The 26,810-nt window shown below is 40.9% G+C and overlaps 5 protein-coding genes across 9 annotated transcripts; 4 read left to right on the forward strand and 1 right to left on the reverse strand.

Annotated features, from left to right (window-relative positions):
• Window positions 1-9: 9 nt before the first annotated feature.
• On the forward strand, window positions 10-2,088 carry Rpt2 (26S proteasome regulatory subunit Rpt2). The gene is made up of 5 exons (XM_046635293.2): window positions 10-128; window positions 390-951; window positions 1,029-1,415; window positions 1,564-1,799; window positions 1,874-2,088. The coding sequence occupies exons 1-5, from the start codon at window positions 126-128 to the stop codon at window positions 2,006-2,008; spliced, it is 1,323 nt and encodes a 440-aa protein (XP_046491249.1). The 5' UTR covers window positions 10-125; the 3' UTR covers window positions 2,009-2,088.
• A 1,174-nt stretch (window positions 2,089-3,262) lies between these two features.
• Window positions 3,263-4,767, forward strand: Polr3F (RNA polymerase III subunit F). Its single transcript, XM_046635315.2, has 4 exons — window positions 3,263-3,462; window positions 3,684-4,302; window positions 4,390-4,551; window positions 4,633-4,767. The coding sequence occupies exons 1-4, from the start codon at window positions 3,377-3,379 to the stop codon at window positions 4,705-4,707; spliced, it is 942 nt and encodes a 313-aa protein (XP_046491271.1). The 5' UTR covers window positions 3,263-3,376; the 3' UTR covers window positions 4,708-4,767.
• Window positions 4,768-5,233: 466 nt separating this feature from the next.
• On the forward strand, window positions 5,234-17,011 carry Acf (ATP-dependent chromatin assembly factor large subunit). 5 transcript variants are annotated; one of them, XM_069137822.1, is made up of 15 exons: window positions 5,234-5,297; window positions 5,407-5,710; window positions 5,807-5,945; window positions 6,366-6,580; window positions 6,680-6,893; window positions 7,221-7,450; window positions 7,581-8,245; window positions 8,417-8,893; window positions 8,989-9,488; window positions 9,593-10,372; window positions 10,538-10,731; window positions 10,827-11,002; window positions 11,304-11,435; window positions 12,059-12,431; window positions 13,412-17,011. In XM_069137822.1, exons 2-15 carry the CDS (start codon window positions 5,598-5,600, stop codon window positions 13,698-13,700), a joined length of 4,497 nt encoding a protein of 1,498 aa, XP_068993923.1. In that variant the 5' UTR covers window positions 5,234-5,297; window positions 5,407-5,597; the 3' UTR covers window positions 13,701-17,011. The 5 variants fall into 5 exon arrangements, with proteins under 5 accessions (XP_068993923.1, XP_046491220.1, XP_046491221.1 ...); XM_046635264.2 differs by having other exon boundaries at window positions 5,260-5,710; window positions 13,424-17,011; XM_046635265.2 differs by having other exon boundaries at window positions 5,260-5,710; window positions 11,322-11,435.
• A 690-nt stretch (window positions 17,012-17,701) lies between these two features.
• On the reverse strand, window positions 17,702-19,007 carry roh (reduction of Rh1). Its single transcript, XM_046635333.1, has 3 exons — window positions 18,880-19,007; window positions 18,051-18,230; window positions 17,702-17,914 (listed from the first exon to the last, which is right to left on the reverse strand). Exons 2-3 carry the CDS (start codon window positions 18,223-18,225, stop codon window positions 17,844-17,846), a joined length of 246 nt encoding a protein of 81 aa, XP_046491289.1. The 5' UTR covers window positions 18,226-18,230; window positions 18,880-19,007; the 3' UTR covers window positions 17,702-17,843.
• A 64-nt stretch (window positions 19,008-19,071) lies between these two features.
• Cap-G (Chromosome associated protein G) lies at window positions 19,072-23,037 on the forward strand. The gene is made up of 7 exons (XM_046635274.2): window positions 19,072-19,301; window positions 19,457-20,253; window positions 20,345-20,873; window positions 20,954-21,253; window positions 21,334-21,708; window positions 21,799-22,308; window positions 22,393-23,037. The coding sequence occupies exons 1-7, from the start codon at window positions 19,173-19,175 to the stop codon at window positions 22,549-22,551; spliced, it is 2,799 nt and encodes a 932-aa protein (XP_046491230.1). The 5' UTR covers window positions 19,072-19,172; the 3' UTR covers window positions 22,552-23,037.
• Window positions 23,038-26,810: the final 3,773 nt, after the last annotated feature.

The following is a 26,810-nucleotide window of genomic DNA, read 5'->3' on the forward strand; positions in this document are numbered from 1 at the left end:
TTGTAACTAGAATTTTAGCCTCTGAGAGTTGGCCGTCCGATTTCTCTGTCATACGACTGCTTCGCCTATGTTCATCGGTCTCGTTGATGACTTCGTGATTTCGTGTTTGTCAGTTGCCGAGATAAATGGTTCGTACCTAACGTTTGTTTAATTTTCATAGGTCTCAACGCAAACCCAAAACCAAGTTTCTAAATTAAGTAATCAATCGTAACTCTGCGTCGTTGTATTTTTCGGATTTTTGTCAAAATTTCGTTTAATACGAGGTAGACGATATTTCGGAGGTTGGCTTTGACGCAGAGTTGTTGGAAATACCTTATTCCAAATTCTTGGGTCTATACGACATACGTGACCGGTATGTAAAACCAGGTGTCTTTTTGCTCTAAAATTAGGGTCAGAATCAGTCGGGAACAGGAGGTACGGGAGGGGACAAGAAGGATGACAAAGACAAGAAGAAGAAGTACGAGCCCCCAATTCCTACGCGCGTAGGAAAGAAGAAACGACGAACCAAGGGACCGGACGCTGCGACAAAATTGCCCCAAGTCACGCCCCACACCAGGTGTCGCCTGAAGCTCTTGAAGTATGAAAGAATCAAGGATTACTTGTTGATGGAGGAGGAGTTCATTAGAAATCAGGAGCGACTTAAGCCGCAGGAAGAGAAAAATGAAGAGGAGAGATCCAAGGTCGACGATCTTAGGGGAACGCCGATGTCGGTTGGGACATTGGAGGAAATAATTGACGACAATCACGCCATTGTTTCTACATCTGTAGGGTCCGAGCATTACGTGTCGATTTTGTCATTCGTTGACAAAGATCAGCTGGAGCCAGGATGTTCTGTTTTATTGAATCACAAGGTGCACGCCGTTGTTGGCGTCCTTGGCGATGACACGGATCCGATGGTAACAGTGATGAAGCTCGAGAAAGCTCCGCAAGAAACATACGCCGATATCGGAGGTGAGCTTTTGTATTTTTCAAGCGACGTATCATATATCTTCTCAGAAGCATGCACTGACATCATATTTCTTTCCCAGGATTGGATACACAAATTCAGGAAATCAAAGAGTCGGTCGAATTGCCCCTCACTCATCCGGAATATTACGAAGAGATGGGAATCAAGCCCCCCAAGGGTGTTATACTCTACGGTTTACCGGGAACGGGTAAAACTCTTCTGGCCAAAGCAGTGGCCAATCAGACATCTGCGACTTTCCTGCGTGTTGTTGGTTCAGAATTGATCCAGAAGTATCTAGGGGATGGCCCGAAACTTGTCAGAGAGCTATTCAGAGTTGCTGAGGAACATGCTCCTTCTATCGTATTCATAGATGAAATTGACGCTGTTGGTACAAAACGATATGACAGCAACAGTGGAGGCGAAAGAGAAATCCAGCGTACTATGCTGGAGCTACTAAACCAACTTGACGGTGAGTAAAAGATTTTGTCTCCATACTGACAGAGAGTCAGTAAAATAACTATTTGTATCTTCAAGTGCTTGATGATGTGCTGATGTTTTACCGCTTATCGGCACTATGTGCAAAAGTGCTAATGTGAATTAATTATTCAAATGGACAGGCTTTGACAGTCGTGGAGATGTCAAAGTAGTAATGGCAACTAATAGAATCGAAACTTTGGATCCGGCACTAATTCGACCCGGACGTATCGATAGAAAGATCGAGTTTCCCCTGCCAGATGAAAAAACCAAGAGGAGAATCTTTAGCATTCACACAAGTAGAATGACATTGGCACCAGATGTAAACCTGGCAGATCTCATCATGGCTAAAGATGACCTATCCGGAGCTGACATAAAGGTGATTATTTTGCAGTAAAAGTAAGATTCTTTGTATGGGTAAAAATGGAAAGTTATAGTTAACTTTTCCCATAGGCGATCTGTACCGAAGCTGGTCTCATGGCTTTACGAGAGCGCCGTATGAAGGTAACCAGCGACGACTTCAAGAAATCCAAGGAGAGTGTGTTGTACCGCAAGAAGGAAGGATCGCCTGAAGGATTATATTTATAATTTAATTTTTCGCTTTCCCATGTATTTTTTATCAATCGTAATAATACGAAATTCGAATAAATAAATTTTCTTTAACTCAACCAACTTTTGTCAACTATTAATTGATTGGGTTAACTTTACAGGTACAGGACATAATGCTACAAAACTGCATTGTTGATACATGTTACGTGTTTGCTTGTCAATTCGTCAAATTGATGCTGCAGCGTCTCTAGTATCCTTGTAGAATATTTCTTCTGACCATTTCTTATATCCTGCAGCGGCATTTTAACGAAATCATCTGTCTTTACTTTGCTCTTCGTACTTTCATTGCAGACGTAGCAAGCCCCTCGCCTTGTCTTTTCAAGTACATCATCTGTAGCTGGTAGAGTTTGAGAGTCGTTACTCATGGCTGTTGCCAGCCCCTTGTATTTTCCTAATACGAAGGCAGTTTCGAAAGCGTCTTTGTAACCGATGTCAAAACCTTCTTGGAAAACTGATTTCTTTCCTTCTTCAACTCCTTCCCTATAACCGGCCTGAGAAAGTTGATGGACTGTGATCAAGTAATGTTGAGTGAAATTCTCGTCATTTCACTACCAGAGAATTCTTACCTTAATTGCTCTATTTATAACTCGATTCCAATTTCTTTCGGAAAGCTCTACTGAATGCTCAATTTCCTCACAGTCATCCATTTTAAGGTTATGTTTCCAATCACTTGACAGTGTCACATAAGTCCCGGGATCTGACACAATCTGTACGATTATTCATTCGATGTACGCATATTACATAATTTATCAAAAATTTGCAAACTGTGTAAGCGGGAGTAAAGTAGTAATTGTAGGGTAGTTCCTCTTTGTTATTCGGAAAGAGAAGAGCAAAGTGTTTAATAATCAATTAAATGCAACTGTTGGTACTTGTTTGTACGACATTACGCCTGATTATATGCGTAATTAAAGGTGTTTTATAAAGCGCCCAATTACATGCAACCAAATGTACACCAAGAACGCCTGATAATGCCCAAGCATGCAACATGCATTTCTCCACATGAAATTCAAAATAGTTATGAATTTATTAATTGAACAAAAATGAAAATAGGAATAGCATGGAGCGTCCAACGTGGGCGAAATGTCGAGAGTACTGAGTCTCGGATTTTAGCTATCCCCTCAATTCCTGTAAATGAAATAAATTGATTATCATGAACAAATCGTTCACGTGACTTGTGTATTTTACCAAATCAGTGGCAATAGTAAGCCCATTTCCTACAGGGGGCGTACGTCACGTGGGTTCGTCGCCGCAGCCACACGTGTTCGTTGCAAGGTTCGATGGCAATTCATTGCATTGCTTCTAATTCGTTCGTAAGATTTTGAGTCAACGATTAATTATTAAATACTAATGGATGTCAGAGGAGAATTCTCTAGTGAGCGAGAAATAAATAGAATTGTCGATGTGGGTGAATCGCCAGAATTTATCGAAGAAAAGTATGATGCTTTAAGATTAATTGTCAAATAACTGTCAAACAGACCGTTAATAACATAATAAATAGATAACAATTAACTGTCAAATAGACCGGATATAGCAGCAAATGTTTGTTACGCTTTCAAAGCTCCATAGTTTTCTAACTTTGTATAATGAAATTGAAGGGAACCTGTTAAACGAGATTTTTTGTGCAACAGTGTAAGAGGTACAGCTTTGATTTCAGGATTATCTCCTTGGCTCAAGCAAAGCCGAAGGGCATCTCGGATAAAGACATATCTGCTGAGATTCCAGATCTGGCACCGACGCGGAAGGCGGCAGCGATAAACAAGCTATTGGCTCAGGGATACTTTGACTTATTCAAGCAGGGTGGAACTCTTCTTTACCGTTTGAAAGACCCGAGCAAGGCTAAATCGGTTAAAGGGGCAGACAACGAGGAGAAAGTTGTTTATAATATAATCGAAGAGGCTGGGAATAAGGGGATATGGATACGCGACATCAGGTTCAAATCCAATTTAATGCCGACGCAGCTGAATAAAATTTTAAAAAGTTTGGAAACTAAGAAGTTCATTAAAGCTGTGAAGTCGGTAGCGGCTAGCAAGAAGAAGGTATATATGCTTTACAACTTGGAGCCTGACAGATCTGTGACCGGAGGCGCGTGGTACCAGGATCAAGACTTTGAGGCAGAATTCGTCGATATTCTAAACCAGCAGTGTTACAGATTTTTGGAGCAAAAAAAAGACAGTACAAAAAACTGCAAGGATGGTCCTATCGGTGCAAGAAATATAGCTTTTGCGTCGTCGAAAGAAGTTTGGAAATTCATTTCCGATCTGGGAATAAGCAAGGTACGGCAACGGGATACCTTTCACTAACTTTTTGCTGTTACTCCTCGATAATACTTTGACTAAATAAATGAAACGATAATATTGCAGGTTAAGCTTTCCGTGGAGGATCTGGAAATGATTTTGAATACCCTTATCTACGACGGCAAAGTGGAAAGAACTCTGTCAAGCGACGGAAGCAACTTGTACCGAGCGGTCGAACCGTTGCTCAGCCCTCCAGGATTAATTAGAACACCTTGCGGTGTTTGTCCGGTATATTTAATGTTGTATAATAAACGAGAAGCGACGAATGATCGTTGAGCATCTTTGAGGTATACTGTATTTTGCTTTCAGGTGAGAAAAAACTGCTGCGACGTGGGAGAAATAACGCCAAAGAAATGTCACTACATCAAGGAATGGTTGGAGTGAAGTTTTGACATCGAAATTCGCGTTGAATCTGTGTATAAATATAGATCCATGAAATGTGAATTTCCGTTTATTCTGCTCTTATTCGAGATCCATCTCTGTAAGCCTGTATTGTACAATTAATTCGTAAACTGCACGGTACGCGTAGTGTCAAAGATGAGAAACAAGGTGGTCGATTGTTGCCGAAATTTTATTCTCCATGATTATAGCAGAGCGTTTCTCCCATGTGGACTATACAAGGAGCACGAAGTCCATGCAACCAAATAGCTGCCTGAAGTAAGATGGCACTGATGTTCCGTATGCACCGAAGGTATTGGACGGATTATAAGGCAGTAGTGAAAACTTTCTACAGATCACAACGCAAGATCACCGATCATTCGATCTTACAATTAGCATCCCTGCAGCCAGAGACAATTCGGTACAAAAGGGACGCTGGCGACGCTAGTGGTACAAAAAACAAACCTAACGTGAACGATTACTATGACAAGTTTTGTCAATTCACCCATTGAGTTCGTGCTCCATGGTCTCTCCCGCCAAATGGCCCCCAGGCGTTTCGGTTTCAAGAGGGACGCAGACGCAAAACGCGGTATCCGGTGAGTCTTGCCAGGTGTGCGCGCTTTCCGAGACACCGTTAAATCGCGCCTTGTCATGAATTTGTACATTTTTATTGAAAAATCGCTTATTCGTCATCCCCGAGGATAGTTAGAGGGTCGCGTAGCGTCCTCGACAAGACGGTTGTGCGTCCAAGTGGAGATTTAAGGGCGACGGGCGGCCGAAGCGGGGCTGCGGGACGTGTATAATCGGCCAGAACGTAGATCACTTGAGATTGATTTCTGCGGAGAGAGTGTTTCGTGACGAATTAACAAGTCGGGTCAGCTCGCGCCAGCGTCGTCATGCCTCTCCTACGCAAGAAGCTTTTTCACAAGTTGCACGTCTCCTCCGATTTCCGCGACGACGACGAGGTTTTCCACTGCGAGGCGACCAACGAGATCTTCAAAGATTACAAGTTAGTGTTTGACAGCTCGATCATTTTCACCTACGGACAAACGCACTCGCCGCATTTTGTTCTCTAACGTCTCCGACGTCTTCTCCTGCTTTTCAGTGAATTCTGCGAAAGAATTATTCTCTGCAACTCACTCGTCTGGTCCTGTAGTATCACAGGAAAGCCGAATTTCACTTACCAAGAGGCATTGCTCAGCGAGGAAAATGCGAGAAAGAGTCTCAAGGAATTTCCCATGGAGGTAATACACATCAAATGCAACATACACAGTCTTCTAACATACCTTTGCTTGGGCAGCAATGAACTTCTTCGAAGCCCCAAGATTCCACTTTTTTTCAGTCACGATCGCTAGGTTTTTTTTTTCTCTTACACCCCCACGACTTTACTAAATCCGAGTGTTTCTTTTCGTGTGAACATAGAAGCTTGATAATGATATTCCGATGAAAGATGTGCCTCGAACGGAGGAAATCCAGTCTGTGATTATACACGTTTTACAAATAACTGCAACATAACCTAGTAATTGAAAATTGTTTATCTGACAATTGATCTTGACTTCGCCGCATAATGCATTGTATTGCATTACGTAACCTGGTTTTAGATTATTACCAGAATCTCGATAACAGTGTCTGAGGTTTAAATTACGTTTGGGTCTTGATTGCAGTTGCGAATTCCAATCTTATACCTGGCGAGCAAAACAAACAGGACTTCACTTAATGAAATGGTCGAGGATGTTTATCAATTCGCACGAGACAGATACTTTGTAGGAGAAATGGTCGAGGCCAGTTTTACCGAAGATGCCTGGTGCGAGTGTCACGTTTTACAGGTCATCGAGCCTACCAAGCAACAGATTAATTCTTACGTAAAAGAAAATAACAGGTATTTGTCAAATCTCGGTTTGGGCAATGGCTTGTCGTTCTTGACCTAACTAGGTGTCTTCTTATCTCCTTGTCTCTTCTTTTAACCATTTACACAAAGAAGCATGCTGGAAAGACAGTATCAACCTCCGGCAAAATTATTTCGCTACGAAGTGGAGCAGTTTGATTGCGGAGGTGACACAGATGTTAGCCAGCTCATGATAGTTGAGGCTTCACAGGTGCGACGACGCAAACAACACTACAGCAGAGAAAGGAATAAGATATTCTTGCGACAACTCTGCGAGCAAGGCGAGACTGGCATATGGATGGTCAAGGTAATCTGTTCAATTTGCTTCATTCTGTGTAATATTTGAATTCGCTTGTTGATTTATTTATTACTAGAGAGGTTCAATAGTCGTTGACAGAATATCTATAAACTCAACCAAGAATGTCAAACGACGTTTCATCTAATGCGATGACTTTGTGACAGATATTCGTGAATGAAACCTCGAATTGGCGTCAGATAATTGGAACAAGCTGACTCATAATTCTACAAATAGATTTGTATTAAGCCTGTAGAAAAATTGACTCAGCATCAACTGGACATTACGGTTGGCATACAGTATTTGTTCTGCCTACATGTTTTGGTTTGCTTGTTGCAGGAGAATGTCTTACAAAAGTATGGCATTCATAAGACTCGATTCGATACGATATTTGCTGGACCCATGCCAGACTTTTCTCCACGTCTCAAGAAACCTATCAAGCACAAGCAGGAGTCTATAGCGAAGTTTCTTACTCCAGATATAGCGAAACATAGGGTCTTTGATAAGCCAGATCCCTTGAAGAAAATAAACGACAGCGGAATAATCGGCAAGAAATCAAAGAAACAAAAGTAAGTTGAAACGTTGAGGACTTGTATGAATTTCCAGATATTTTTTTTTCCTCACTTTTATGATAACAATCAACTGGAGTTTCACTTTCGTGATACCTTACAAATTTATCACAGTTAATTGTCTGTGCAGGATGAACGGTAAATTTAAAGAAGATCTGAAAGCTAAAGCTCTGGAAGAAAAAGCTCGCCTGAAAGAAGCGAGGCTCGAAGAACGGGGTCGTAAGAAGGAAGAAAAACAAAAGCTTGCAGCTTATGTGAAGGAGTGGAATAAACCCAGAGAAGACTTAGAATGTGAAGATCTCCGACAAATTCCAGATCCGACCCCTGTTAAATGTTTCATTCCCAATGACAAATTTGGCGACTTCGTCATGATATTGGAATTTCTACAATATTTCTATGAAGAGTTAGAAGTTGGCAGTTACTTTCCAGGTGGAGTGAACTTGGACTTGATGGAGAAAGCTCTGTTAGAGAAAGAAGTTGCAGGACCTTGGAGTGACCTCTTGCAACTTTTGCTTGCAAACATTTTTAAATTTCAAGCCGAAGAAGAAGATGAGATCCACGCGGATGCTGCTAATCTAACTGACGATAGAAATATAGACCATGGGGTTTCATCTATGGCCGAAGCTGTGAAATTAGCCACAATAGCCTCATCTTGGTGTCAAACGCACCATGGGTGTCAATTATCCGAGCTGACTTTGGATTACGTTACATTGAGTGAAATTTTACGACAGCATCTCTTGAGTTCTGGCGGTAGGATAAGCGACGTGGCATCTAAGTGGCGCTATTCTCAAAGAGGTAACCAATTATTCGTTTATCTCGATGCACACCTATTTTTGATAGCTAGGTCGGGTATTGCCAATAAAATGAATACAGTCGAATGGTTAATGGGCTGTAGGCATCTGAAATTCCCGTTGAATGATTAATTTCATGCCAACCTGTTATATGATGGAATAAATTGAATTTTAGGTGGCTATACAAATCATGACGATCCAGTACTGCTCTTGAGAATGAAGGAGGCGCATATACTTCGAACTCTGGGCCACATGAATGTCTGCGAATTCGAATTGGATGATCGACTGAAGGTTGTCAGTTGTTTGATTAATCAGTTGCTTACGTTTGCATCTATTCGCGACGTGATCGATGAAAGATACGACAAACTGCATCAAGCAAAGAAGAAACTCAAGTTATTCCTGATAGCTGAGCAAAAGAAAGAAAAGGAAGAGAGGGAGAGAATGAAGGAGAGAGAGAAAGAGGGAAGAGTAGAGGAGGAAGAGCAGAAACCTAAGAAAATAACGAGAGGAAATTACGAGGACGAAAAAAAGAAGGGGGAATACGAAAACAAGCTGAAAGAACTACAGACCGCATCTCGAGATGATCAAATGATGCTTTATCTAGGCTCGGATAGGGCACATAGGAGGTACTGGAGGTTCCTATCTATACCAGGTACGGAATTGTCTTTGATGTGCATAACGTCTGACACATTTTTAATTTCTTATTCCTTTCATGGATCCTAATCGCTATATTCATTCAAACTCTAGGTTTATTTGTGGAGAACGATGAAAGATGGCCGGGTGCTTGTCTGCCCGGGGGTACTCCCTACAAACCGGAGCTTCAAGATGAGTCCGGAGAGGCGATGTATGCGTATTTGAAGAAGAAATTTAAAGACGAATCCAGCGATAAAGAAAACAGTATTAAGGAGCTGAAGAAGTCTCCGAAAAAAGTTGCCTTTTCTGACAAAAACGGATTAAAATCACCGCGAAAAGATCTTAGTCCTAAGAAAGAAGTAAAGGTAGATTTCAGTGATATTAGACAAAACTTGAACGTATGTACAGGAGATCAAACTTGCCCCATCCATTGTGTCACGGCTAGACCGCAGTGGAGTTTTTACGGCTTGCAAGAAAGCATTGACAGTGTAATTAATGCGTTAAATAAGAGGGGAATCAGAGAAGGTGAACTCAGACAGACTTTGATTCAAGAAGCAACGAGCTTAACGACAGTCATTGCCGAATGTCCCCGACACAAGTTGAATCCCGAAGTGGTCAGTACCTACATTTTTTGCCAATTAAAAACGAAAAACTTGATTTTTTGTGGAATTTATCTATGTCCATCTTTTTATTCTGTCCTTTTTTTGTTCTCTCTCAGTATATGGAGCCGATCAAAGAGCCGACGAATAAGAATCACAGGAAAAATAAGTACGATAATGTTAATCTGACTTTCCCACCGGGTACCAACATTGAGGAGGTACTAGAATTAACGTTACGGGACTATATACTCGACCTAGAGGATAAAATCAAAGTTGGATGTCTGGGATCCTTGAAAGTCATCAGCCGAGAGGTCTGGAGAACGGCGATAAACAAGCGTGGTTATGATAAACAGTGCGACAAGTTGGTTTACGGATTGAACGACATTGAGGCAGACACTGCGTCGAATCTTGTCCTGGATAAAATAAAGAATGAGAACAGGGTGAGCAGACCCGGGACCCCGGATTCTGAAATCAGTAGCAGCGGTGTTAAAACTTATCGGGATCCAGGAAGATATCTAGGACCACCGTTTGAAGACGAACCTGTGCCAGATCCGAATCAGCAAATTGCCATCAAACAATTAGCCTGCGCTATCTTACAAATATCGCACGCAATTGAACCGAAATATCTTAAAAAACCATTGGGTGTAGATGACAAGGACAAGAAACCAGCTAGCGAAGACATAGGCAGAGATAGGTGGGAACAATCGCTGATGGCTTCGACGAGTTGGTCCCAGTTGTTTGTGCATATGAGCACCTTGGAGAACAGCGTTGCATGGGCCAGAAGTGCTTTGAATGCGCAATGTCGTATCTGCAGAAAGCGCAGGGATGCCGAGAACATGCTACTCTGCGACGGATGCAACAAAGGGCACCATTTATACTGCCTCAAACCCAAACTCAATGTTCGTAGTCTTTATTTGTCTTATTGCATTATTTGGTTTAAAATTATTATTAATCGGTCAATAGTTCCTTGCTGAGTACTTCATTATGCGTCTTTTGAAATAATTGTTTGCAAAATTCGTGGTGAAACGACAGCAGGCTGGTTGTATGTCAAAATTTCTTCTCAGGCGGTACCGGAGGGAGATTGGTTCTGCACGACATGTAAACCCCGAGAGACGAAACCCAAGGAGAAGTCGAAGAGGAGAAAGAAATTTGAGGACGAGGTGGAAGAGGAGGCGGTTCTCACCAAAGAGACACGACGAAATCGTGCCAAAAGAATTCCTGAAAGTGAGGACGAGGAAACCGAGTTGCCGGAGGATCCGTGAGTATCCAGCCCAAATTTGACTGGCATCTATAGTAATTTCACTCGTTTCAGTGTTTTTTTCCCAAATGATTGATATACGACTCTGTTATCAGAGACGCGACGATGAGCCTTTGCTCGTTGTGTGGAATCGGAGGAAGGGTGATATGTTGTGATGGATGTCCGAAAGTATTTCATTTGGAGTGTACTGAGCCACTGTTGAAAAGAGTACCCCGTGGCAAGTGGCTGTGTGACTTCTGTTTAAGGAATAGAAGAACCAACTCTATACACGGTAGGCCTCGTTGTGTCGTTAGTAGTATTATTCTTTTCACCTGTAAATGTGAACCATTATCGATGTTCATAACGCATATCTTCGAAATATTATGAGGAAACCACAGATACGACACTCTATGCACCAGGAACTAGGAAATCCAAGTACAAGCCACGATTGAATCGTGAATAATCCGAGAGTTGTTGTCGTCGCGAACTGAACGGTAGATCCCGTTCTTTCATGAACAGTCTTAGGAAAATTTACAGATAGCATTAATTTTAGACTAAATAAATGACGCGTCACATTGAAAACAATCGGTCAGCTTTGGGTATGTTGCCAGCGAGAGGGCGCGAGAGGGAGAGAGACAGAGAAAGAGTGAGTGCAGCTGCTGCTCGTTCGCGTATCCACGGCTTCGCCAAGAGTCTTCTGACTACCGAATCCACAGACTGGGACGGTCTGTATCGTACCCAAATATAATCGTGCAGCGAATAATTCAGTTTTTTTTTCACTTCACCTTTCCTGCTTGGGAATGCGATTCATTTACCACCTACCCCAAGTTCAATACATAATAGCATGAAGATTATTACGTCAAGCTGTTCACAATCATTGACTTGCAGTATCATTTCGTCTTTCTTTTTATCGTCGTAATAAAACTAACGATTTGAACAGGATATTTGGTTTTCAGAGTGGAGAAAATTTACTTTGATCATTTATGACATCACAGACCTCATAGCACCTTTTTTATTTCTGTAATCATTCTTGTAAATCTACCCTTACAATTATTCCAAACTACCCGGAATGACGCCCGTTGGCGTACATAGAAAATTACCCTTACGTGATTTCTGTATTCACGTTATTGACGAACAGTCCCTACTTATTTCCTTTTTGTTAACAATCATCCGTTTACTTTTTATACCCAATATATTATTTCAATGTTACATTGTTTTGGCTTGAGCTATGCGGTGTTTGCTTGAATCTAACTTTAATCTACCAGATAAAAACGCTGGAAAATCACCTGAGATTAAATAGTTGCACATGTATTAACTGGTCATTTTCATTCTCCATACTTTGGTACAGAGAGCAGCATAAATTCAGACGACTTTGAACCGATACCCCAACGGCAAACGAGGAGATCCGCCAAGCGTGTAGCTGATGCAACAATCGACGAGATTAAAGAAGATGCCAGCACTGTAAAAGGTTGTATGGCAACTTTGCAAGAATTATTAGCGGATATCACGCATCACAGAGATTCTTGGCCGTTCCTTTCTCCCGTTACAAAAGATGAGGTTCCGGACTACCACGACATCATTTCAAGTCCAATGGATTTTGGGACCATAAAGTACAAGCTTGGAAAAGGAGATTATCAAACGCTTAGAGAATTTTACAGCGATTGTATTCTTGTATTTGATAACTGTGAGAAATACAACCAAGATCACAGTTCTGTTTACAAGTGAGTATGAGAGCCAATGATACATTTGTCATTGGGTTCGGACGCCAGAGATTTTGGGATGTTACTAATTGCAGTGTTTTACAAGATGGTTTGTATGCAAATGGCTTCGTATTGCTGGTTACTTTGTAACGTTTATATGTGTCTTTTCGAATACCTACATACATTTTAAATTCATTATTAAATTTCAATTATGGCTGGAGCTTTGATTACTAATTGCAATGTTTTACAAGAGGGGTTGTACGCAAATGGTCCTGCATTGCCGGGTACTCTGTCACGTTCACATGTGCCTTCTTAAATACCTACTTACATTTTAAATTCATTATTAACGACCAATTATGGCTAGAGCTTTTCCTTGCATAAACATTTATGCGAATGATCATTATTATTTACATAGTTACAGATCCATATTTGAATAGTACATTTATTTTATATTCCACAAAGTACAACTGCCAAGTGACTTGAACAGCTTCGACTCTTGTATGATACTGTGCTGCATCGCTAGATTATTTCACACGTTAATACTCGTATAGTTGCTTCAAATGCATCCTCATATTCTACTGTCCGTAACAAAAATGCTTGATATATTTCCAAGTCCTGTGATTACCTGTGGTTATTTCATATTATTAACAAAGATCACTATTTATTAACGCCTGTTCTAATTTTCGTCTCCTATCAATAATTCCATTATGCTCAATTGCATGTTATTCATTACAAAGAGACTATTGCACGTTTCCTACATCTACCAGTATTATCGAAATCTCAACGGTGAATCCGTTAGGTTACGTAAACTTTGTCCAAGTTTTTCAGCCGACATCAAATTTCTACAATTTGGTTGTTTGATTTTAATGTTCGTGAACCAAATAATTCCCCATCTCGCTTGTCGTTATTATTGCTTGAAAAATAAATTGTGATCTTTGGCTTCCGAACGCAATACCAAATCTCAGAGGAGAATCTGTACTACGTTTTTTTTTAAAATACAGTACCATTTACAGAGCTGGGACGAGATTGTTGAAATACTTTGAGAAAAGGTGCAAAGATTTAGGTCTGAACTACAATGAACAAGAAGTAAGGGAACCAGATACAAAAAAACAGAAATGTGAACCAAACGGCGAGCTGGAAAACGGCATTGAAGATGAGGAGGAAGATGAGAACCTGAAGGACAACGAGGACGAAGATGATGTCGACGAACAGGATGATGCAGATGAAGACGATGACGCAGATGAAGACGATGAAGAGGATTACGAAGAATCAGAGTCGGACGCAAGTTAAGTACGACGCGTGGATGGCAGCAGTAACGTAGCAAATCTATCTGAGCATTTCCCGAATAACTCCAACCAAGGCTACACGAGTTTTTCAAACGCAGTAACAATTGTATTTATTTTCTTTTTTCTGGCCGCTCGAAAAAGTATTCCTACAATTATCACCAGTGTTTGCAACTGACCTTAGCAAATATCAAGACTAAAATTGTTACTTGTATGTACATGCAGAGGCAACGATTGTTCTCAAATTTATTTTCTAAAACGGTTTTTGTAAGCTTGAATTGGGAGGATGTACATTTTATCACAATATTTATTGAAAATTTGATACTTTCGAATGGTATTGATGAGACTTTGCAACCGTTAATAAAAATGAAAGATTCTTACTGTTCTACAAGTGTTCCTACTTGCTGAAAACTGCTGGAAACTGTACGGAGGGGGGCATAGTGGATTGTTATCTTACTTTTATAGTGCGACAATGAATTTAAATATGCCTTAAGTAAGTGATAGTCTGATATACATCGGAGAGTACCTACCTATAACAGTATACTTAATGCATAATGCTAGTTTTCCTTTAGTCGGAATTTTTGCCGAGTACAACACGTGTGTTTTAGCATTTATGATAATTTATTATTTTAAAAGTAGTCTTAATCCGCCAGATCAGCCAGTAGTATACTCCTTGTAGAGACAATGCAAAAGTTCCAGAGTATATTTCTTTGTTCAAATGAGGCATCATTTTTTAAATGTGTTTTCGGGCACACGAGTATACAATATATCATCGTAGTAAGCATTTCTTCTTCACACTTATACATAGAACATTACCATATTATTAATAAGATATTTAACGAAGAATACGTATGTCACCGATTGCTCTCTTTCATTCTCCTTAGCCTCTCGGCTCATGGTGGTATTTTTTTTTTTTTTCTTTTTTTTTCAAATCTTGAAGGTACTTATGCATTTCTTTTCGAAATATAATCAATTTGCGAATTTAGGCTGGGCCTACACAAAATCGAGGGTACAAAATGTCAATGTCCGTTGTATGATTAAAGCGGTCCTTAATTGTAATGATGTGCATTTTATACAATTATTAATTTAGTAATGATGAAATATTTCAATAATAAAAGAAGAGAAAAACGAAAGGAAACAACAATAATAATTAAACTATCTTTTCATACATAGTAGACATATTCTCAATGCGATATAATGTGAATTTGTATTTCCCCGGGTAAACAAAACAAAATCGGTTTACAGCGTCGTAGCGGTTGCCGGGACTGCAGGTTCATTCGTGCGTACGAGATTGGTTCGTTAAGATGCCTCGTGGTTTCGATTCAGCTAGATTCGCGTTTACCTGTTGATAATATTCGCATAAACGTGCGTAATTAGATCATAATTATTGTATTATAATTATATTATAATAGTCATATTGATATCTTGTTAATATGCATGAACGTTCAAAATCTTGTCGGGAGAAAATCTTGATTATCCTTTTCTATTGCGGCGACCGTTAAACAAAAGACGGTACGACGTGAACATCGGCATGAAACCATTTCATTTTCGTTTACGACGCGCGACGCTTCGAGCGTATCGTGGCTTCAGTTTTGGATAATATTCACCTAAAACTAAGTCGTAATTACGGTGTTCTGGTAGGATATCGTGCAAAAACTGGTCGAATCAATCCTCGAGCAAATTCTGTGCGGCTAAAGAGTTAATTTTGTGTGCAAGATGACCGTACATATTCGCCAATTCGACGACGTGCAAAGTCCGTTAAACAAAAGATGACTACGACTCTCGATACGGTTTAAAGGTAAAGGCAGAATGATTTTCGTAGATAGTCACCGTGTTAATACACACACATTATCTCCGTTTAACTTGGACTAACATTCTAGAAGCATCAACCGTTTCGATATCGATTTTATCGAATGGCATTTGTCCAAACATTGCACGGCTTATTGGCGGAATCGCGGTGTGGAATAAAAAATTATCACCAATTGCTCTCTTTCATTCTCCTTAGCCTCTCTGCTCATGGTGGTATTTTTTTTTCACCGTTTTTTTTTTTTTTACAAATTTTAACAGTACTCATGCATTTCTTTTCGAAATATAATCAATTTGCGAATTTAGGCTGGGCCTACACAAAATCGAGGGTACAAAATGTCAATGTCCGTTGTATGATTAAAGCGGTCCTTAATTGTAATGATGTACATTTTATACAATTATTAATTTAGTAATGATGAAATATTTCAATAATAAAAGAAGAGAAAAAACGAAAGGAAACAACAATAATAATTAAACTATCATTTCATACATAGTAGACAAATTCTCGATGAGATATAATGTGAATATGTATTGCCCGGTAAACTAAACAAGATCGGTTTACAGCGTCGTAACGGGTTGGCGGGACTGCAGGTACATTCCTGCGTGCGAGATTTGGTTCGTTGAGATGTCTCGTGGTTTCGATTCAGCTAGATTCGCGTTTACCTGTTAATAACATTCGTATAAACGTGCGTAATTAGATTATAATTATTATATTATCATTATATTATAATAGTCATATTGATCTCTTGTTAATATGCATGAACGTTCAAAATCTTGTCGGGAGAAAATCTTGATTATCCTTTTCTATTGCGGCGACCGTTAAACAAAAGACGGTACGACGTGAACATCGGCACAAAACCATTTCAGTTTCGTTTACGACTCGCGACGCTTCGAGCGTATCGTGGCTTCAGTTTTGGATAATATTCACCTAAAACTAAGTCGTAATTACGGTGTTCTGGTAGGATATCGTGCAAAAACTGGTCTAATCAATCCTCGAGCAAATTCTGTGCGGCTGAAGAGTTAATTTTGTGTGCAAGATGACCGTACATATTCGCCAATTCGACGACGTGCTAAGTCCGTTAAACATAAGATGACTACGACTCTCGATACGGTTTAAAGGTAAAGGCAGAATGATTTTCGTAGATAGTCGCCCTGTTAATACACACACATTATCTCCGTTTAACTTGGATTAACATTCTAGAAGCATCAACCGTTTCGATATCGATTTTATCGAATGTCATTTGTCCAGACGTTGGACGACTTATTGGCGGAATCGCGGTGTGGAATAAAAAATTGACTGACGATCGAGTCGTGATATCGGTCGGGTAATCTGGCGGTTTGAATTGTTAGTTTTTCGTCATTGCGGTGGAAAAAGTGTAAAAAGTGAACGCGTGTGGCACAAATTTGACATTGCGATTCGGTGTGTCGCGGTATTTGCGGTACGTAGTTGTACGGATCCACACGATTCCCGTTCATTGTTTTCAATATTCAGTTAACCTCGGAGTTATAGCGTTCCCTCGCGAAAAACGCTTGGTTGGTACCTAATTACCCGGCTTCGGCAATTAGATTCGAAACAAGGTTTCCGCATAAAAAGTGTCAAGTGTGAAAGAATTTCTCTACGTGCGGCCCTAGTCGCGTCTCGAGTCGGAAATGATCGCGTGTGTTGTGTATTGTCAGTGTACTCTTGAGGATGTGGCAAGTGGATTCCCTCGCAAAGATTTTCTGCAGAAACCGAAGAAGAGCACGTGGATGCTACGTACTACACAGATATAGTTGCCACGCTGCACGAGTGAGTCGCATGACTTTGAAATACATAACTATCTTGTTTCTCCTTTCTCAATGCTACCAAATTGCATAACGTTCAGGTTGATAAGAATTTCCTAAACGAGGAAAATGCCTCTATTTGCTGGGTCCGTGTTTACACGAGTTGCGCCAAAGAGACTTACGTCACACCCTTCACACCGTTTTCACCGCCTCTGTAGCATTCAGTTTTCCGATTTGTCTATAGTTTCGGATTTACTGTTACCGATTTTACTTCTTTCATAGATTGCCAGTGTACCTTGCCACTTTGCAAGACGCTCACTAATATACAACTGTGTGCACGATTTTAAATTGATTTTCACCTACGACGGTTGACGCTTTACTTCTATACTTCCAAGTGGATAAATTAATGCAAAGAATTTCTCGAATAATCAAACGAAATGAGTTTACGGCGCGATGTTTATTTGTTGACGACTACACCTTGTTTATAAGAGGTATTACGGAACATCAGAAATTTCACAACGAAAAGATCATATCTAAAATTTAATTCGCGACTCTTCTAAGCAATAGTTGAATGAAAATTCTAGTGGTGATGTTCAGCTGCTTCCTTCCTTCTCATCTCTGCGTATGCAGCTTTGTTTCCTGGACTGTTAGCTATAAAAGAGGAACAAAATATATAGTCTTGAATAGGTACCGAGTCTATAGATACTGTCACAATCGTTTGTCAATGCTTTTCCTACTTTTCATGCAAAGAACTGTGCTGAGCAATGAAAAAAATTGTTTTGCTTACCGAGTTTGTGAATTTGGTAGATTATGGGTAGGCTGGCGACAACGCCATAATAGTAGAATCTGAATTGCCAACAGTACTTCCAATAGAACTTGTATGGAAATTGTGCAATCTTTGCCGAAAAGGTATACGGGAACTTCATGGGACGAGACACTGGAGCAGGTGGTTCTCCAGACATCTTTGCTAAACAACAGACCATGAAACAATAATTATTATCTCTATTCTTTTTTTCCCAATACCGGGTTACGAACAAAAATTACATCCCGTCAGAAACTAAGAGTTCTGTGTTTTCTTACGTCAACTTTTATATTCCCCTTAAAACTAGGCGCATGATCAGGATTTATTTCCACCATCCACAAACACGGTTTAAATCATGATGATAAAATTTTGTCGATCTACGTGACTATCATCGGTAATTTCTAGATGAAATGTGAAAACAGGAGTCAACGGATTCCGGAAATATTTACGAAGTTGAATTATGTAATATTGCAACGATTTACGTTTGGCAGGAAATTAGCACTAGCCTTGCTAAATGGACGGTATTACTTTCGTGGGAATGAGAAATATTTAGTAAGAGGATAGAGTTACTACTAGCGTATAGAATAGGGACGGAATAGGGCAGAATGTAGATCAGACGAAGCGAGTTTCGAACTTTCGATCCATCGAGTGACATTGCAGGCTGATAATTGTGCGAACCTTTACTTCACCGCGAATGAGACATAAATTCGTTGTGCGACGTGAGCCGAAGGTAACCGACTGCTCAGCATTCATGATTTTTGATCACAAAACTACCCATCGAAGAAATAATCTAAGCTTATGAGTGTATCATTACCGTTCCGTGGAAATACTTTCTGCAATGAACTTGTGACAAACCAACTCGGGTCCGTCTCTCGTGCACGATGGCCGACGACTGCGGCTGCGTCCACGAGGTTACGTAAGCTGACGATATTAATCGAGTGCCAACTATCGAGAGTAGTCGAGATCCTTCAGCGATAATCGGTGTCAAACGCAGCCAAACCGTCATCATTGATTTCAAATGAAAAATGTCAACGATGTCGACGGCTCCTGACGCGCGGTTGTGTTTGTCTTAACGAGACTGAGTTTCGGGCCCAATTTTCCGCACACATGGTGTATCGTTTATGCCAAAAAATGGCCGGAATGCTCGTGCAAATGCAGGAGGCATTCACGCAGGTTCAGTATTCCCGGAGAGTTCACCCGGAGTTCATGTCGAAGTTGAAAAAATTGTACCAAAAGGTGAGCCTAGTCCAGAATTATTTCTTCAGCCATCCGAGTGGTTCTGGCTCTGCTTTAAATGCAGTTTTGCCCATAAAAATTCTGCTGTAGTACGAACCCTCGAATGTGTGGCACGTCGATTTGTCATAACTCACGAAAATACTAATCCTTTGCAGATGAGTGAGAAAGACTTTACAAGGGCATTCATATCTTGTTTGTTAATTCCATTGGGCGAGGGAGAGCATCATCCTCGTATCGAGAACGTACTTATCTTTGCCGCAAAATTTGCAGTCAGCGTAGAATCGTTTAACCATGAGACCGAGGAAGAGGAACTTTGCCCTTTCATGAATTCGTTGTTTGAGTTTTTACTAGACAATCACGATGTCGGAGATGCAGCGCTGAGGTTCCGTATGTGCTACTTTATGAATATGCTCCTCAACTCTATGGGGGACAATGCGTTTATAGATGATTTGCTGTGCGATAGAATTACTACATGTATGACTGAGCGATTACTGGATAAAGTGCCCAAAATCAGGGCTCAGGCAATTTTAGCTCTTCATCGTCTTCAAGATCCGTCAGATGAACATTGCCCTGTGATTAAGGCATTCATATTTCACCTTAACAAAGATCCACAAGCCGAAGTTCGCCGAGCAGTCTTGCTCACAATGGGAAAAAACAAACAAACACTAGCAGCTGCGCTGCGAAGAACTCGTGATATTAACGATGGTGTCAGAAAACTGGCTTTTCAATTTTTAACCAAAATTACAGTTCGATCATTGACCATCGAACAAAGAGAAAAGTTGCTGAGCGACGGACTACGCGATAGATCTGAAAAGGTCAGCAAGTATGTTAAAATGCAATTGTTACCCACCTGGCTGGAACATTACGAGGGAGATTTCATCAAATTGCTCCGAGCATTAGACGCCGAGAATGCACTGGAAATTTCTATTCTAATGCTGGATGTTTTATTGAAGTAGGTTTATTTGATGACTGGGTGTGAAACTCTACTTAATTGCCTGTTCCAATGAAAAATATTATCGTATCATCCGGTTTTTCGTTTCCAGACTTACTCCAGTGCGCAACATCATTCAACATGTGCCTGTCGATCTTGACACAAAATTAATTCCATTTGAAAAATTAACAAGCGAAAGCGTAATTTATTGGCGGTGCGTGATTACACACCTGCAGCGTGAGGGCTGTCAAGATGAGATTGATAAAATATTGCCTGAACTTTCCAAAGTTTGTGAGTACATCAGAGATTTCATGAATCTGATGAAACATGATCAGCGTGAAACTTGGGAACAGAACACGCTTCGTTTCATCCTTCTGCAGTTGTTTGAAATCACAAAAATTTGCGATCTACATGACGAGGTTGGCAGGGAAAACTTAAAGGAATTGATAGTAGATACACTAAAGTCAGATCATGATTCTGAAGCTCTTATCGATAGTATTGTTCAACAGTGTGTAGCTATTGTGCCAGATACCGAAAGTAGATTGAATTTATTGGCCAATGTGATAAGTGAACTGCGAATGCCATTGACAACCGAGGTTGTACCGTTATCCGAGGCTGAAAAACACGAGAAAGATATGAAGGTATCATTTTGTGAAAATTTGAGGATTCACATTTGTTGCGATCACTACTATAACCTCAAGTTGTATACTCATTGTTTCAGAAAGCAAAATTGAAAGTAGAGTTACTTCAAGTTCAAGAGTATCAGTATGTGGCGATCCAAAGTAAAAATTTTTTGCGGGCAGAGGAATTAAAAACCAAAATTGAATTTCTGAAAGCTGCCATTGAAGACCTTGGCACAGATCAGGTTGTGGAAGAGGTGCGGGAAGAATATGAAATGAAAAGTGACAAAAAAACACTGACAAAGTGCTTGCAAATCATGTTCTCCATGACGCAAAGCGTAACGACATTGTGTCCGATGTTGAGAAGCCTTCTGATGGATATGGTTCTTCCGAATCTCGATGTAGGTTTATAGAAATGCTGTGAAGATATTTGAAAAACTTTTATTGCAATTTGGATAAACTAGATTTTTCATACTTCTAGCATTCAGTGTGCAGCGTCATAATCGGAGCACTGAAGGCAACTACAGTTTGTTGTCTCTTGGATGAGGATTTGGCCAAAAAATACATACCCGTTTTCTTCCTGCAATTTAGTGTCGAAAATGACGACATTTGGCTCGCCGCACTCAAGGGCATATTTGATTTATTGGTACTCTACGGTCTTGAGCGTCTGGGTATGGCTCCAGATCCAGAAACACCAGAAGACACTGGTCAAGCTAACAAAAGTAGGAGTAACAGGACTGTCAGACTGTATAGTCAGTCGGAAGATACAGATACATTGCTCAGTACTCCGCGACCTTCCCTGAATTGCGAAAATAGAAATATCATCAATATCCTCACAGGGTTATTGGATAATGCCGTAAGCTCAGCACCCGATCAATTTACCGTTCGAGCGAATTTCATGACACTTTTTATTCCTGCAACAATCTCGATATTTTGCTTTCTGCAGAACCGGGACCTACGGACAATTGCGGTTGAAGGTCTTTGCAAGCTTTTACTACACCGAAGAATCTCCAGTCCTTCTTTGGTCGCGCGACTCATTATTTTATGGCACAATCCTGTGACTGATAACGACTCTTATCTGCGCCAGTGTTTGAGTTATTTTTTCAACCATTTTGGCGCCGTTGTACCAGATAGCCAAGAAATGCTGGAACGCTCCTTTCTCGTGACGCTGAAAATGCTGGCCAATGCTCCAGACACCAGTCCGTTACACGAGATTGAACCTCTCAAGGTTGCGCAACTTATTTTGCACCTTACGAAAACTGAAGCTCAGGATCGTCTTCTAGGCTATTGCGCCCATAATAATTTGGCCCTTGCTATAATTGCCGAGGCTCTCAACTCTGACAGTTGTATAGATCCCAAACTACTTATTCGAAGCTTGAGGTATTTGCATATTCATTTGGAGGATGATTCTATGAGAAAATGCCTTCAAGAGTCTGTCAAAAGACTTTCAGAACAGGTTAATAAAAATTATCCTTATACAAGCAGATGTATTGATTATGGAGAATATTGGTATATTTCTTACTTTCAATCCTAATTACAGGTAGAACCTTCCGAAAAACGTATAACTAACACGTTGTCGCATTTCAAGCGCAATTTGGACAATCAAACCAAATTCGGAGCAGAAAATGGGCCAATAACAGAAGAAGAGCTAATGATCGAAGAAGAACCAATGATCGAAGAAGAGCTTGATGCGTGTTAGAAGTCACTTTTGCCTGCTCCCTCGTGCCTTGTTAAAGACGATGAATCGCGTTCTAATTCGATCAGTATATCAACATCTGCTGGATTTCCCTTCGTGAAAAGCTCGGGTTAGGTGATAATTGTACTGAATTGGTGATGGCATTTTTTTGGTATTCTAAACCATGATGAACGAAACACAAAAGTGGCTCAATTCATAATTTTTCTCATATTAAATATCATCACATTAATTTTTAATCATCACAACAATTTGTCATGTGTATCATATGTATTGTGAAATTTCTGGTGAATTTTTTTAAACACGGGTCGTACTCGCTAATCGCTATCTACCACGCGTGTTTTCCCGTTTTGATTGATCTCCGTTTTGCGGTAATTAATTTAAGTCAGAAATAATAAATCAATTGAAACAAATCAGTCGTATGGTTCGTGAAAAGTCTCGAGTTCATTTTTGTAGAGCTATAACGTAATAGAATTTCCGATTGACCGTAAATCTGCTCTGTTCTTTCTTTCATCGTTATATGCTATTTACTCGCTCGCTATGTGTCTTTATTCGGCAACGAAAGATTAGAAAAAAAGTCCATTGTCGCCACGACAGCAGAGTTTCGATTTCTCGCTGTCGGGCGGTTTTTTTCTTCACCTCCACCAAGTTGAAAACTTTAAAACCACTCGAGCTTTGTACCCTCCACTACGGATACGTGCATTTGGCACGTTTTCCGGCCGCTCAACGCCACTGGGTGGTTAGTGCAGCTGGCGGAATCGATATTCATCCGTAAAACCTTTCAAATAAACGAGGACATTAGGCAACGCGGATCCCTTTGCGATCCTCTCGCGATTCGAAGACAATCGACGCCAGTGGTACCTTCAGCTTGATCGTTCAATTCTCAATTTTTATTTATGGTCCTAGTGGCCCCTCTCACCCTTCGTTTTTCACCGATTATTCAGAGTAAAATCCATCTGCTCCTTTTTCTTTTACTCTATTCTCGTTTCAAGTCACTCTAGTGTAAATTTGTACGTAGTATTCGGATTCGATAAATTTCAGACGCTCTCCCGACTTTACATATATCTTTTATCTAGCAGTCACTTCCGGACTTACGCAAACTCCGTTCAAACCTATCAATCGCAATAGAATATTGGGTAGTAAAAGGTATCGCGAAACGCGGATGAAAGTTTGGGGGAAGGTTTAGAAATGACAAGACAAGAGTCGTTGTTCTTCGTCCGAACTGTTGCTGGCGTGGCTCGATTGGTATCGAGGTGAACCATTTTCTTCGCTTTTTTCATTGCCCCGTTGTTGTTTTATCGGTCCTGACATCGACGGTAAATTTCAAGTTTCGAGTGTCCGAAGCAGCACGCCTGATTGGCCAAATCGATTGTTACACTCGACTGATTATCCATCCCCTGTGACTGTGTTCTACCCAGGTTTCGATATACTCACCGAGTGGTGGTCCTCGGCGTCGTCGTCACACAGACGAAGATGCTGCCCACTGGGTAGATATATGCCTAATGGTTTATAGATCGAGTAATTATCCTCGGAAGGATGATCGTGCGAATACGCCGCGGCGTCGAGGCCCCAACGTTTATCCTACGACGGATTCGAGTCACCCCCGGTTCGTTCAAACTAGCTCGCAATTTGGCCCCTGCGATTGGTCCAATTTGCTTCTAAAAATTACACAATTTAGTTCTCAACACTCCATTTTACCTAATTTCAGAATAAACTCTCGTCCTTTTTCATTCAGCTGGCTGTTGCGGCCTCGGTGATAAATAATTGCGTGGGTTCAGCCGTTGTCCAAACCCATCGCCGGTACGCGTCTATCCCGATTCCTTGTGTCTCGACTTGCTGGCACCGTGGCTATTTCCTTATTTATAGTCGATAACTTTCTGTATTGTATCCGATACAATCAACGGTATAAATATTTGCTCTATCGAATTGCCGCATCTTTGGGGAAGATCGCAGTGTCAGCGAGTGCAAAAACAGGAAGAATCCCGCCGATAATTCTCAAGAACACTAAATTTGATAGGCAATGCTTTTCATTTCCCGCATGCCCGCGAAGGAATCTTTGTACTATATTTTTTTGCGGTAGATTGATGGATGGAGGAGCTTTCATATCGTCCCACCCCGCGGTCACTCTGACGGGGATGCGTTGTCGTTATTACTTCATTTTATCCCCCACGGCGACCTATTGCTTTTGTTTATGCATCCAATGTTTGTCGGAAAACTTTCAACGGATCTCTGATACAACCGTTAGCCAGAGACGTCGATCGTTTCTTTCTCTCTCATTGATTAGACAGGATCTTTTTCAAGTAAGAGGTAGCAAGAGTTGAAACTGCAATGGAGAAATACCGACATGCAGCAGTCAGCGCGTTCATTCAATCGTACATTGTGCAATTTGGGGACGGGCAAACGGGCTATTTCTACCTAGGGTCATACGGTGGTGCAGAAGTCGGAGTCGAGTGTAACACCGTGTTTTTTTTTTTCAAAAAGTGCATGTAGGGCTAAAATAAAATGATTACGGTTCATTTTTGATTTCACTCATACGAATTAATCGTAAGAACAACGATTGATAAACAAAATTATTCGGTGTTGATTTATTGCTCGTTACTTCGCGAGGGCGATAATGACGTCCACGCTCGAAATGAACAATTTCCCATTCACCCAACATGCGTGAAAATAGGACTTATTTCATGCAGGTGTTGATAAAAGTCCGATAATTACAATCCGTCAGCCTAAAAAGTCAAATCCCTGTCTTGAGTTATTTGGTAAGATGGCATTTAACGAGGGGCACTAGAGAAAGATAGATAGATAATTCTCATAGGTTCGTTTATTTATTTTATTTTTATCGTAAAATTATTACCCACTGCATTATTTTATTTGTTCGATGGTAATTAGTAGGAAATTAACGTCGTTCGATTTGTTGAAATTTTGAACCCTTTCGATAGATACATAGGAACGACCAGAAAAAGAAACGTGTGGATATAGGAAGACCATACTATACATTCTGCCCGGGAAATTAATGACATTGATAACATTTTTTTATCAGGATAAAATATGAATATGTATATCTTATTAGCACTTCCCGCATTACTCTTGTTACGTATTTTTAATTGCCTGAGGTCAATGACAACTTGTCTGGTGTGTGTGTTTATATGCCTGTGTATTCAGGCCGGTTGGTCATCGTGGACGGACTCGCTCGACCGAGTTCAAAAGCTGCTCGTTAATTTCTGAAAATGACGAATCACTCACTCGACGTGACACACAAGTGTCGTTAGTTGCTCATCGTCCCACAGGATTTCTTTTACTTTTTCTTCTTTTTGTGTTCATCTCGCATCGGTTCAACTCCCGCACGAGCGGCTCTGAGAAGTATATATATATATACCTGTAAAGCTCGCGTTGGGTATTACCGGGGAATTCTTGCCTAGATTAGATTTATTTCAACACCTGTCCGCATGTTTCACTTTTACCTTTCATCGTCGATGCATGCATTCGTACGTACCCACGTGCTCGAGAACGAGGATATACGTTTAACTGGTCCTCTATTATCGGATACGCGGGTAATGCTTTATACTTCGAATATCCTCCGGCTAGGTGTGTATACGTATCCTTTGAACGAGGTTTACTAGGATCCGTGGGCGTACAGTGATACGCGGCGGCATTGTCTCGGCACGGGCGTATCCTTGCAATGAGTATAGCTCCCGTAGGAATATCGAAAGGGAGAAAGAAAGAGAATAAGAGAGAGGCGAGGCGATGCGAAGCGGAACTGCTGGCAGGGCAGGGAGGTAAGGAGAATAAGAAGGACACTGTAGATCTCGAGTGACACAAAGGGTCGGGAGCAGTGGGCTAGAGTAGGCGAGAGTAGGCGAGAGTAGTAGGCGAGAATAGGCGAGAGGAGACAAACCCTCGAGCAGTCACTGCCCCAGTCTTTGAAAGGCGAACCCATCCTCGGCGCAGTTATACCTATGCATACAGCTACGTGGGCGCACACGCACGCGCTTTTATGCCCGTGCATGTATTCTGACCTTCTTCGTCGCCTTGAGTCGCGGGACTGAGGACTGAGGACTCGCCGCGCCGCGTACTCTGCACGAAAGATAAACAGAGAACCGGCATTTGTGCTCCTTAAGTACATACGTAAATACGCGCAAGTACACAAAGAGTTAGGTCCGACCTCGAGAGGAGAGTGCCATGCATTGGGTGGAATTGAATCGTTCAAATAAACTCTGTGTAACTTGTGTATAAGTTGCATCCGCGAAAGACCGTTTCTTTGTATAATC

This window comes from Neodiprion pinetum, chromosome 7 (genome assembly GCF_021155775.2).
Source record: "Neodiprion pinetum isolate iyNeoPine1 chromosome 7, iyNeoPine1.2, whole genome shotgun sequence".
In the NCBI taxonomy this organism is placed as follows: Eukaryota; Metazoa; Arthropoda; class Insecta; order Hymenoptera; family Diprionidae; genus Neodiprion; species Neodiprion pinetum.

Bases quoted from the DNA above. Each gene is read 5' to 3' on its own strand.
- Acf (XM_069137822.1), top strand. From the start codon at position 5,598: ATGCCTCTCCTACGCAAGAAGCTTTTTCACAAGTTGCACGTCTCCTCC. The intron at 6,581-6,679 runs GTATTTGTCAAA...ATTTACACAAAG, and splicing joins TACGTAAAAGAAAATAACAG to AAGCATGCTGGAAAGACAGT. The intron at 10,373-10,537 runs GTTCGTAGTCTT...ATTTCTTCTCAG, and splicing joins GCCTCAAACCCAAACTCAAT to GCGGTACCGGAGGGAGATTG.
- Cap-G (XM_046635274.2), top strand. From the start codon at position 19,173: ATGGTGTATCGTTTATGCCAAAAAATGGCCGGAATGCTCGTGCAAATG. The intron at 19,302-19,456 runs GTGAGCCTAGTC...AATCCTTTGCAG, and splicing joins TGAAAAAATTGTACCAAAAG to ATGAGTGAGAAAGACTTTAC. The intron at 20,874-20,953 runs GTATCATTTTGT...TCATTGTTTCAG, and splicing joins AACACGAGAAAGATATGAAG to AAAGCAAAATTGAAAGTAGA.
- roh (XM_046635333.1), bottom strand. From the start codon at position 18,225: ATGTCTGGAGAACCACCTGCTCCAGTGTCTCGTCCCATGAAGTTCCCG. The intron at 17,915-18,050 runs GTAAGCAAAACA...CCTCTTTTATAG, and splicing joins CTACCAAATTCACAAACTCG to CTAACAGTCCAGGAAACAAA.
- Polr3F (XM_046635315.2), top strand. From the start codon at position 3,377: ATGGATGTCAGAGGAGAATTCTCTAGTGAGCGAGAAATAAATAGAATT. The intron at 3,463-3,683 runs GTATGATGCTTT...CTTTGATTTCAG, and splicing joins CCAGAATTTATCGAAGAAAA to GATTATCTCCTTGGCTCAAG. The intron at 4,303-4,389 runs GTACGGCAACGG...ATAATATTGCAG, and splicing joins CCGATCTGGGAATAAGCAAG to GTTAAGCTTTCCGTGGAGGA.
- Rpt2 (XM_046635293.2), top strand. The intron at 952-1,028 runs GTGAGCTTTTGT...TTTCTTTCCCAG, and splicing joins AACATACGCCGATATCGGAG to GATTGGATACACAAATTCAG. The intron at 1,800-1,873 runs GTGATTATTTTG...CTTTTCCCATAG, and splicing joins TATCCGGAGCTGACATAAAG to GCGATCTGTACCGAAGCTGG.